Here is a 9,898-nt window from a genome sequence, read left to right on the forward strand (position 1 = left end):
CTTGGGCCACTCATCACCATTTTCCATAATTCGCCAATATCGTGTACAGCACCTTCTGCTCGAACAGGGCAAGAGCTTGGGTGTCCACTATGAGCAGTATGACACCTTTCAGTCCAGAAACAACTACTGGTATAATGGGGGTTTTGTGCATTATCATTGTTGTTGTCTGCGTTCACTAGCGATCCCAAATACAAGAACTCGAAGCGAATCGACATCGTCCCCGAGACGGGCACGAAACACATCACTGGATCCACTGGATCTGGTGTCCGCACATTATCTGTAGTAACTGGACCCTATCGACTGTATCGTATGCAGCTTTGAAATTAATAAAGCCCTGATGATTAGGCACGTTGTACTCCCGATCTATTGGATTGTAAAAATCACACACAGCCAGTCTGATCATTCTCTACGAAACCTTCTGCTGTCGGTGACAGGATCTGGGAGAGTAGCTTGTAGGCGATGTTCATGAAACAAGTGAACATGAAATTAAGTAAATTCGTGAAAATGAATTTCGATGCTGCCGAAAGACTAGTAATTCCACGATAATTACGAACATTTCTTCTTAATTACGGGGAACATAAGCGATTGCTTCCAGATTTTTGAAAATTTACGTTGTACGAAAAGACCTATGAAAAACGTGAGTGATGGTTTAGCTAAATTTTTCCTCTTGGAGTTGACAAAGTTCCAAAAGCTTTTTGGATTATGCCTCAAATTCGATTGTATGCGCAATATATACGATTTATGAAGCCGTGAGCTTAGTTTTCGATAGCCGTTGCTAGAAGACCGAAATCCATTCTTTGATTCAGCAGAACACTAACTCCGAAGACGACGCTGATGGGCATTATGCACTCTTTTTAATCTTCTCAACAGGACACCATACGAACTGTTGCTTTTCAAGAGATGACGCTTTTCTAGTGGTAGTAAAATCAGGATTTCTCACTTATCTATGTTTACCTATCTGAAAAACAATCACTAATCTCATTTTATTTGACTACTAGCTGACCCGACAAACTTCGTATTGCCACAAATTAACCTGTGTTGTACATAATCATGAATCTCGGATGATCTTTGTCACAATCTCGAGTTTTGCAAGCCCCCCAGTGGACGGCGCTTCCGACGGCGGGTCACCGGCAACACTCGCGACCGTCTCGTCCTGAATGATCAGTGTTACTATAGATAGTTTTTGTGGTCTTGTTATTGATTAATGTTTTATGGAAGAGTCTCGAATTTCTCGAGTTCGATTAGTTTTTGAGTTTCGCAAAAATTTCTGTTTTATTTGTATGAGAGTCCATCCCCCTACCACAGGGGTGAGAGGTCTCTAACTATCGTAAAATAAATTCAAGACTCCAAAATCTCCCACATGCCAAATTTGGTTCCATTTGCTTGATTAGTTCTCAAGTTATAAGGAAATTTGAATTTCATTTGTATAGGAGCTCCCCTCTTAAAAGGGGAAGGGGTCGTAATTCACCATAGAAAAAATTTCTGCCATCTAAAACTCCCACATGCCAAAGTTGGTTCCATTTGATTGATTAGTTCTCGAGATAAGAGGAAATTTGCATTTCATTTGTATGGAAGCCCACCCTCTTAAAGGGGAGATGGGCCATAACTCGCTTTCTAAAGAAGAGAGGGGTCTCAATTCACCATAGAAAAAAATCTTGCGTCCAAAACCACTTACATGTCAAATTTGGTTCCATTTGCTAGATTAGTTCTCGAGTTATGAGGAAATTTGTATTTCGTTTGTATAGGAGCCCCCCCTCTTAAAGTGGGGAGGGGTTCTAATTCACCATAGAAAATATTCATGCCCTAGAAAACTTTCACATGCCAAATTTGGTTCCATTCGCTTGATTAATTCTCGAGTTATGAGGAAATTTGTATTTCATGTGTATATGATCACCCCTTCCTAAAACGGGGAGGGGTCTCAATTCATCATAGAAAAAATTTTTGTCTCCAAAAACACCCACATGCCAAATTTGGTTCCATTTGCTTGATTAGTTCTCGAGTTATGAGGAAATTTGTATGGAAGCCCCCCCTTTTAAAGAGGAGAGGAGTTGTAATTCCCCATATAAAGAGGGGCGGGGTCTCAATTTACCATAGAATAAATTCTTGTCACCGAAAACACCCACATGCCAAATTTTGTTCTATTTGTTTGATTAGTTGTCGAGTTATGCAGAAATTTGTGTTTCATTTGTATGGGAGCCCCCCCTCTTAGTGGGGGGAGGGGTTTCTAACCATCACTAAAACCTTTCCTGGCCCCAAAAAACCTCTACATGCACATTTTCATGCCGATAGGTTCAGTAGTTTTCGATTCTATAAGGAACATACAGACAGACAGACAGACAGAAATCCTTCTTTATAGGTATAGATTTAGGCCATTATAAATATTTAAAAAAGTTTTTGTCCCTCCGGTGTTGGACCACCGGGGGGGTGGCGAAAAAAAACAAAGAAAATTTTTTAATCGAGCAAAAAAAAAATATGGATTTTAGGCATTTTTACTTAAAGTTTAAACGAGAAAACCAAATCTATTCTTGTTTTTAATAAATACATTGTTATTTTTCATGCAAAAATCTACGAACAAAAACACAAAAACGAAAGACCATTTTTTTGGCCGAGGTGCGGAAATTTCACTGTTTGAACTTCCATTTCTATTGCGTGCTAGAAGCGTTGACTCAACTCGTACTCTCATACAATATAAACTGAGATGCATTTCATGAGAGAGCAATGTTGCTGCGTTGAGTAAATTTATTGTCGCGCAAAATCGGGCAGTTTTAGAAATGTCAATATGCGTTACAAAGTAACGACATCTGTTGTATTCAACAGGGAAACATTGATAGTTTCAAGCATACTCTCACGCATGGCGCATGATGAAACACTAGCGGCAACTACTGTTATTTATTATCAGAAACTAGAGGCGGTGCTCTACGCTGGAGAGTTGGGACGTGTGCTAACTGGTACATTCGATGACAACCATTCACACATGCATGAACAAAAACTTTCTGCCATATCATCTACCTCACTATAGTTCTGTATTGCGTTCCAATTTAATCCTGACAAGGAGTCGAGTAACACATCGAAGTCGATTTTCCCGAAGTTGAGTCTGTGTTCAGCACTGGTGTCAACACTCCAGGCAGTTGCATCAGCAGAAAAAGATATTGATAGAACTAGAGGAGGGTGTTGGGGATCAACTCGAAGCAGCGGCGCAGCACATTTATTAATATCTGTTGAATCAGAATTAGTGAAGACCAGGTCAAGAGTTCGGTTGAGACGATTGTGTAGTGAATTTTGTTGGTGAAGGTTCAAAAAATCCATTCCATCAATATGCGTCCTGCTACACGGTGTAAACATGCTAGTCTTGCAGCAAGTGACACAGCCGTCGTTCATGGACCAATGCAAGTGTGGTTGATAGTAGTCACCACATACTAATATGGTTTCATTTGGTGCTGCATTATCGCATATTTCGCGGATCAATGCAATGTGTTGTTCGAAAGCTGCAACCTCACAGCCTTTGTCCGGCGGCAAATAAACAGTACATTCCTTCCGCGAATTGTGGTCGTAACAAATACCTGCTTAATTGTAGAGCCGTTGCGTATTTTGCAGCGACTGAAATTAGAACTCCTCCAAAACTAGTCTTATGGCTGTTGCGGGATGAACGGTTGTAGCGGAAAACATTGAAAGCGGAGCCAAACAGTTGCACAATGTCATTCAATAAAAATGATGACGCGGATTCATTAAAAATGATGACGTCATAACCGCAGTCAGTTGAAGCTAGGAAGAACTCGTCAATTTTTGTCCTTAATCCCCTCACATTTTAATAGTAGATCCATATCTCATCAGTACAAGATTCGTGCTGCAACGTACAACTAGAGTACGGGTAGGTATTTCCAGCCCATTAAGCGGTAGCCTGAACAATATTCAGGAATTACGTTGAAACTATATTTATTCGAGACAAGATTTTCATACCAGTTGATAGATAATTATTTACTAAATATCGACGTGTATTTTGGTTTTAATGAAACGCTACTGAATTTGAGCTATAGTCGCGAGAAATGATGAAGTCGTTGCGGGTAAATTGAACCCGTTTTCTATAGTGGTGTTTGTGTTTTTTAAATCCGACCGGCCGAAGTAGCCTGCACAGGGATTAGATGCTTTGCAAAAACAGATCAAAAGAGACCGATGGATGACGTTTCGGTATTGCCTACATTCCGAGCTCATTGAAGATAATTAGTTTTGCAGTGACAACAGCTTGCTGCTGGCGCTAGTGTATCATTGAATCGTTCATATACATTAGCGCCAGAAGCAAGTGGTTATCACTCAAATACTAGCTATGTCAACACGATAGAAGCTTTTCAGGCCTCACATATCGGTAGTAGTGTAAATAACGCACCATATTCTGGAATTAAAAACAAAATGCTGCTAATGGCTAGTGAATAAAAATTGATTTATATTTTCATATCAGAGGGGAATTTGTGTGTTCTTCCGTGATAAAAAGAAGTAGAATTGTTCTGTGATAGCATAAAGTGTAGCCAAAAAAGGTAATGTATGCCGAAATTAGTAGCGTGCTGGGAATACCCTCCCGTATCCTAAATGCCAGATTGTTTACAATAACGAAAGAATACTTGCCTTTGGCAGAAACCCGAGAGTTTCTACCGTCCACATCCAATTGCATTAATGAAACATCATTTGAAGCAGTAACCCAAGGGTTTCCGTCGTCCACAGTTGAAAGCATATTCGTAACGTCATTTAAATTAGGTCGGACGGGTTTATACCAGTGATCGGTGTACCTCAATATCTGTTTTTTGGCATATCGATGAATTCCCGAAACAAAAATCCTGACGGCCATGAAGATGGAATCAGCGCCAATTGTTTGAAATCCGGGTCCATCCAGACCAATTTTGAATACAGTAGACTCTCGGAAAAGTTAATTGATTGGGGAATGGGTCGATTAACTTTTCCGAAATATTAACTTTTCTGAGTAGTCCTAAGAGTGATCGAAAATGATAAATACAAAAGCGAAAGATATATTCTCGGATACAGGATATACATTTTTAGGAATCTGGAAGTTGTAATGTAAAGAAATATGTAGCAAGATCCTTATGAAAATGATACTTAGTTCCTTTCAGTAAATTCAAAATAGTCGGTTATTCTAGTCTAGTTTCTAGTCTAGGATTTAAAATTCAATCTGAGATGCCGCTTTTCCAGTTTGGTATCAAAAATCCTAAAGTAACTATGTGCCCGTATTGAACTATTACTACAACTGTCCGGTACAAGAGTTTAATTGAATCCCAGCTATGAAGATACTTTGTATGTAGTTGTGGAAATGCGTTAATAAACCGAAAAATGAGAAATAAAGAAACACACGTGTGTGAATGAACGCTTTGGACAACCAATAAATTGAAACTCTCAGAAAAGTTAAGCCAAAAATTAACTTTTTAGAGCGTTGCATGAGAGTTAATATTCGCTTAACTTTTCTGAACAATTAACTTTTCAGAGAGTTAACTTTTCCGAGAGTCTACTGTAATATAAACGTCCAATAGACAGCTAATCATATATTGTCAATTCTAAAATTATTAATATCTTAATTTAAATAATTCAGTTTATACTATTGTTAAGTGAAATTTAGGTGTCCAGCAGACTACCACGTCCGCATAATCGTTAAAGTTAGGGCACTGCAGCCTCAGAAGGTTAGAAGGCACAGAACGGCACGTCACATGCACGAATATCTTTTGTTTCCTACCTCGTTTTCATACAGGACCTCAGTTTCGAGTATATTCTTACAATTATCAATATAATCGGTTGAGAGGAAGGGATGGTAGCATTTTTTTACGAACTCCTTTTACGTTCAGGACATCAATTTCATTTAGCTTCAATGTTAAAATGAAATAATTAATTGAAGAAGATGGGCCGGGGCAGTTTTACGCTTTATATTTTGTAGTTACTTTTACATGTTGTGTATTATTTAATTTTTTGGAATTGATACATAATTTTGTTTAAATCTAAGTTTGGCTCTGTATACTTAAATCTAGGATAAGCTAATTTATTCGGTTGGGAATTTATCGTAGGCTTTGATGTTATGGGTGGCTGCTTCCTCGACGTTGCCACCCTCCTCGCATCGGGCACGCATCAGTCCGGTTGCTCTGAACATATACAGACAAAAGCATTAGTATCCGCACACTCTTATTTGGGAACTAGAAGCCAACTTCCTTTGCCGTTTGATACAGAATCCATTCACTTTTCCAGGTTGCTTCAATAATTTTTAATAACCATCGCGATCAACCTTCCATTCCGTTATCACCGTGAGGAAAATGGTTCGGAATGATCCATTGGCGAGATGATAAATTCCCACGATGAATAAACATAGACTACGATTAGAAGGAGAAAATTTACTCTTTGAATGTAATTTTGGTATGTATTGCCATCCTACCCCCTGAACCAATTTAAAAAAAAATGGAACGACGAATTTTTGAGTTACACCCTTTTGAAGTTTTAAAGGGCAGATTGCTCATATAAAGTAAATAAAAATCTTTAATGACACTTCCAAAATGAACGTATATCACCGCTGGTATTGACCTGGTATTAAGTTACCGCTGTGGAAAACAGCCAGTATCGAACATGAACAAATACTTATCCTGCGACACCTCAAATTACGCCAGAATTTAACCCTCTAACGGGCAACACCGTAAAAACGATGCGATCAAGCTAATGACTATTTTATCATGAAAGTACACACAAAAAAACCTTAAGTTCTGATTTTCATGCAAAAATAATTATCTGGAGGAGCGCTAGGTAAGAAAAAGTCCAATTTCTCTTTTTCTTTTTTCATGTCTAACGCTCTGCCCAGATATTTTTTCAATTCAGATATATTACAAAATTAAAATAATGCATGAAATTTACTCATAGAAATTTTTTTTAGGTCAATCATTTTGTTCTAGATGTCCTTTCCTTCAAAAGTAAAAAACGGAATATTCGCGCATTAATTATTTTTGGAATTTTTCGGAAATTTTGTTTTTGAAAGATGATAACTTTTGAATGCATGGTCAGAATGTTATGATATTAGTATCAAAATATCAAGAAATCTGTTCTGAACACATTTTGCATATTTCCAATTAAAAACAAATTTCGTATGCGGCTCTGGAGCTCCAAAAGCGAAGGCCGTCTACAGACGGTCTTACCCGTTAGAGGGTTAAAAACTAGATCACTGACAGTCAGATCAACTACCTAGCACCACGTTGGTTATATCTGGATAAGTTCCAGGGATTTCCGGGAATACTTGAACGAGTGGCCAATTTCGTCCATGAACAAAAACCTATCGTGCGATACATTAAATGACACTAGAATTCAATAACTAGATCAATTGAAGCCAAATCTGCTATCTAGGGAGCATCATTGCGAATTGATTTTGCGCAAGCACTTGGGAAATCCTCAACTATCTTATCGGGACATCGAAAAAAACTCGGAATCGTGCACTCAACTCTGAGCGGGCAGCTTCCAGCACAAGTTTGATGTTCCGGAGGAAAAAAGTAAGCAGAAACTTTCAAAGTTTACCAAGAAATACATGATTTGGCAAACAGAGTGCACCGTTCGTGACTGCCGGGACTGTCCGGGACGGACACATCTATCTCAAGGAGTGTCTACAGAAGCGTCTGCTTCCTCTGTTGAAGCAACACGAGGGCTCTACGGACTTCTGGCCGGATCTAGCTTCGTGTCACTATTCAAAGCGTGCCACCACCTACAAATCATCAACCATCACCCGCCGCCCACCATTCATTCCACGCCCGCCACCCACCCACAACGCATCAATTTCCATCGTACGCTGCTGAACCAAAATATCGTAAACGCAAATGATGACTGAGTAAAATGTACAAAAACACGAAAACACCTCCTTAAAAGAATTATTGCTCACTGGAGATTAATTGTTATAATAGTGTAAAATGATGTGGTACATTAAAAAAGATGAGGAGGTTTTATGCCTGTTGGAGGAGACACCTGAAAGGGGTTTACTCCAACGGGCTTTTCCCTGCTCCATGAAAAAAAGTAAAGAAATAAAATTCAAATTCAAATTCAAAATTCAAATTCAAAGGATGTCCTAGAGTGGCACAACGCAACGGGGTTACTTTCGTACACAACGACATGATACCCCCCCCCCCCTTCCCCCCCCCCCCCCCCAACGCACCGGAACTAAGGTCCACCGAAAAATACTGAACTATTATGAAGCAGGCACTACGTCAGCATCCCAAGGAAGTCAAATCGGAGGAATACATGAAGAAAAAGCTGGTTTCCGTACAGAAGAAGCCGCATGCAGATGTTGTACATAACCTCTGAGTGGAGTTAAGCGTAAGGTGCGAGCCTACGGTTATGGTATTGAAGTTATATTTGAAATAAATATGCCAAAATATTACTATTAAGTCTGTTAACTACTTTATTGTCTGAAAGTTTTAAAAAGATCGGTCAACTAGTTTATTTTCTACAGCATTTTTCCGTCATGCAATTTAATGTGGGATACCTTTATTGATGTCTAATGAAAGGTAATTGAAAAGCCGTCGTTTATTATTTTACTGTTATCGTCTTACTTGTTACTGAGTACTGTTATCGTTAAGTTAGTTCAGTTGAATTAAGATCAGGTTCATCAACGAGATAATCGGGCGCTGGTGTGTCCGGTGTTTGTGATGGCATCGGCTGAGGAACAAAACTTTCATTTCCTGTGAACGTTTGTTGCTTGAAATCTATACGATAACCATCTAAACCATTGTATAAAAGTAATACACTATTCACAAGGGCGACATTTGAAATAATACAAACCTCGGAGACTTCTAGGATATGGCGGTGCAGGAACACAGTAATTTTCAATTTCTGTGGAAACTGAACTGATCTGACATTGAAGGCCGATATATTGAACCGAATATAATGACATTCGATGATGGTAATCACGGAAATGGGCACCATTGATTGCGATTTTAAACATGTTTGCCAAGACCAGTATCAATAGCTCGAACCGCTGCCCGTAACGAATCGGACAACCCCCGTCTGTCTCTTCTCTTCCCCAGGCGCGGTTTTTCCAAGTGTTTGTTACGACCTGGTTCCAATTTGGGCGAATGCTAATGTGCAAGGGAATATCGACGTTTGGAAAATCTACAACGTCCGTTTGAAGATTGATATGACACCTAAAAAAATAAAATTTATCATATTTGTTTCAACATTAGCACTCGTTGAGAATTATTATCGAAAGCAACGTTGTTTACCATCCTGAATTGACAACTCCTCTGGTTCTAATCAGGCTGCCAGGTGGAAGTCCACCCGGTACCAAAAGCGGACCCGACTGAAAGCAAATAAGATCAATATAACTATTCGAAGAAACCAAATTTGATTTTTACTTACGGGAGAATATACTGAAATCATTGAGGACGTCATGTCGGGATTGGAAAGTGGCACGTACAGTACAGTTCAAGCGCACAATTAGATTCACTAGTTTTGGTTCATAAAACGTTACTGTCCTCACAAAGCGTGAAGACACTCTGACGCCTAATGATAACCGTGCTTGTTATATATGCTATCAGCATCTATCGTTACGCGAATGCAGCTAATGCAAACATTTGTGCATCTTTTAGCTAGAATATTTGCAGCTTGTATATTAGAAGGGAGTTAGTCCAGAACGTGTTATCTAATGTAGAAGCAAACAGTTGGTTGTTACGGTTGTAATCACAGTGATCACGCGTCTAATTTATTATGAGTTTTGTATTTGAAGATGATCAACTTTAAAATCTTTAATATAAACGTCTTTAGTATAAGGGAACTGTGGGTAAAACCGACACCCTAACAATTTTCACAAAAATTCCATATTTGACAGGGGTACAGAGGTCATAGTGGAACTAGTAGCATCACGTTTGCCAACGATACTGACAGTTAG

At 39.0% G+C, this 9,898-nt stretch overlaps 1 protein-coding gene across 1 annotated transcript; it reads right to left on the bottom strand.

Moving 5' to 3' along the window:
• Window positions 1–8,445: 8,445 nt before the first annotated feature.
• On the bottom strand, window positions 8,446–9,531 carry LOC128738594 (galectin-8-like). The gene is made up of 4 exons (XM_053833847.1): window positions 9,370–9,531; window positions 9,234–9,310; window positions 8,794–9,155; window positions 8,446–8,732 (listed from the first exon to the last, which is right to left on the bottom strand). Exons 1-4 carry the CDS (start codon window positions 9,400–9,402, stop codon window positions 8,587–8,589), a joined length of 618 nt encoding a protein of 205 aa, XP_053689822.1. The 5' UTR covers window positions 9,403–9,531; the 3' UTR covers window positions 8,446–8,586.
• Between the last annotated feature and the right edge of the window lie 367 nt (window positions 9,532–9,898).

The sequence above is a fragment of the Sabethes cyaneus genome, chromosome 2 (genome assembly GCF_943734655.1).
Source record: "Sabethes cyaneus chromosome 2, idSabCyanKW18_F2, whole genome shotgun sequence".
Lineage (NCBI taxonomy): Eukaryota > Metazoa > Arthropoda > Insecta > Diptera > Culicidae > Sabethes > Sabethes cyaneus.